Genomic DNA, 2,500 nt, shown 5'->3' on the forward strand with positions numbered 1-2,500 from the left:
ACTTGGGTCACCAGTCGAGTACAAGCAAAGGTTGCAGTGGTATGGCCTTTCGCCAGTATGTGTCCGAATGTGCTTGGTCAGGTTGAACTTCTTCTGAGTAACATGCTGGCAGTATGGGCACTTGAAGAGGCGCAGTGCTTCGTGACCCTGCTGTGGAGGGAGAGGCTGCCGAGGGGCCCAGGGGAGAGATTCCTGATTGGTGGAGGAGGAGGAAGAGCAAGGGAGGCGCTGCTCGGATGCGGACAGACACTGCTGGGTGGGAGGACCAAGCACAGCGCCAGACATTCCGCCACCCACTGTTCTACTGCCACACTGAAAAGAGAGGCACCAGTTCAGTGATTGGCTGGCCAGCACTGTCCTTCATCCCCCTCCCCTTCTATCCCCTCCTACTCCCACCTGCCTTTTTTTTCTCTTTTCATTTTTATCCCTATCAACTCTAATGTTCCCCTTTTTTTTTGTTTATGGTTTCATCTACCACTTCCTGACAGGACTTTTTTTTAATAATGCACTTTAACAAGTACATTTAGATATAATAAAAATGAAGAGGTTTTTGTTTCTATTAAGATTATTGAAGCATAAAATTTTCACACAAGTGAATTAAAATAATCTTAAAGATAAAATAATAATAATAATAATAATAATAATAATAATAATAATAATAATAATAATAATATAATAATGAAAATAATAATAATGATAATAATAACTTGCATCTTATTACTCTGTTTAATGAGTCATCTGAGAACCTGTGGGTCCCATGCCATCATAGTCTAGTCCATGTAAGGATCTAATATGCTTGCGGAGATTCCCTCGCTCGTTGCTTCGGTGTGGGCAGTGAGGACAACCATAGGGCTTCTCTCCAGTGTGTGTCCTAAGATGAACTCTGAGATTATCTCGGCGACTAATCACTTTACCACACACAGGGCACACAATTCCAAATCCACCACTTCTGACACCAACACCACCACCACCACCACCACAATCGCTACTGGCACCTCCATCACTACAGCTGCTGGTTCTGTCCTCTCCTGCACGCTGCCACTGCAAAGAGACCCCACTGTTACTGTGGTCATCAATAGACCTGGGTCAGCAGATGTTTCCATAAAAAAATTGATCTGATTCTATGGGCTTCAGATACTTCTTCTATAGCTGTACATCTAAACAGTGGAGACAAAACTTGGATTCTTTTGAGCTGGATGCAACAGAGACTTTTCAATAAGTAACTTCCAAGGTTGTACAAGCCTTAATATTCTCAATAAAAATGCTGTATCAACCAATGAAAGACTATTCAAGTCTTGCCTTTAGGGAACCCCAATTCTATCCATCTATTGCGGCAAAGGATTGGCACCAGCCTGCCCAGCATTCTCAGAGGGATCTCGACCATGAATCGAACGGATATGCTTTCTCAGGTTGCCCCCAGTTTTGCTGCGATGTGGGCAGTGGGGGCAGGCATAGGGCTTCTCTCCAGTGTGGGTTCGCATGTGGACCCGGAGGTTGTCGCGGCGACTAATCAACTTGCCACACACGGGACAGATTACGCTCAGTCCACCACCACCAACTACAACTCCGCTGCCACTGTCGCCACTCCTTCCCCCGTGCTGCCACTGGAAAGAAGAGCCCGCCATTACTATCGCCGTTTCAGGATGGGGGCCACTTGCTTTGCCATGGAATAAACCCATCGAGGCTCTCTAAACGGTACACTATTGGGCAAGGTCAGCATGCTCGAAGGTACATAGCAACATCTAGCATATCAAAATCCTCAGAGTTCTCTTGTAGATAGCAGTGACACAGTTTCTCTTTCAACAAATACATCAAAATCTGATAATCATGCTTACTAATATGTTATCCACGTCACCAAGTCATCATCTGATGACCAATTTCTATAAACTGTCCCAAGACAGTTTGCACTGATATTTCCTTTTTATCGCTATGCAGTTCATAGGAACTTTCATATAAAGAAAAAAAATATCATAAAAAAAATACATTTATCCTCTGCATACCTAATAAAATCTATCCATATATGTATATACATCTATATACAAGAAAATGTACATACAGGAGATTGCAAGTCCTCCAATAACTTTTCATAGGGATTTCTTTATCTAAATCAGCCTACATGTACAACAAAATACAGCACAGCACTTTCTCTTCCAAAGTATCATAATATCCAGCTGGTTCAAGTTTTTCTATAAAGGCTGGTGATGGACATGCGATGTCTGTGGTTGCAAGGGTGAGGGCTGGTGATGTTTCTTGACATGCTTCTGCAGGTTGCTGCTATCTGAGGAGCGGTAGGGGCAACTGTGGCAGATGTAGGGCTTCTCCCCAGTGTGGGTGCGCAGATGGGTCTTGAGGTGATCGCTGCGACTCACGCTGCGCCCACAGATCGGACACGTGACTGGGCGCCCACCCAACACCCGCCCACTGTACATCTGGGGGGCCGCCCACTGTAAAGAGACCCAACAGCGTCACTACGATGTACCAGCCAGGCAACTTCTTAAAA

At 44.8% G+C, this 2,500-nt stretch overlaps 1 protein-coding gene across 18 annotated transcripts in view; it reads right to left on the bottom strand.

Annotated features, from left to right (window-relative positions):
* LOC122263650 (uncharacterized) overlaps nt 1-2,500 on the bottom strand; it is a 69,965-nt gene that overhangs the window by 32,483 nt on the left and 34,982 nt on the right. For 2 of the 18 annotated variants that reach the window (XR_015191629.1, XM_043032216.2), the window contains one exon: nt 722-2,444. The exons of 12 other annotated variants lie outside the window; for them this stretch is intronic. Coding sequence is in view for 4 of the 6 variants with exons in the window: in XM_043032216.2 (XP_042888150.1) it covers nt 2,187-2,444 (258 nt within the window). In the remaining 2 variants the exon portion in view is untranslated. Of the gene's footprint in view, nt 313-721; nt 2,445-2,500 lie in introns of those variants that run through there. 4 more of the 18 variants (XM_043032212.2, XM_043032209.2, XM_043032213.2 and 1 more) reach the window with 4 other exon arrangements.

Source organism: Penaeus japonicus, unplaced genomic scaffold, assembly GCF_977035675.1.
Source record: "Penaeus japonicus unplaced genomic scaffold, GWHDUDI00000001_assembly GWHDUDI00000014, whole genome shotgun sequence".
Lineage (NCBI taxonomy): Eukaryota > Metazoa > Arthropoda > Malacostraca > Decapoda > Penaeidae > Penaeus > Penaeus japonicus.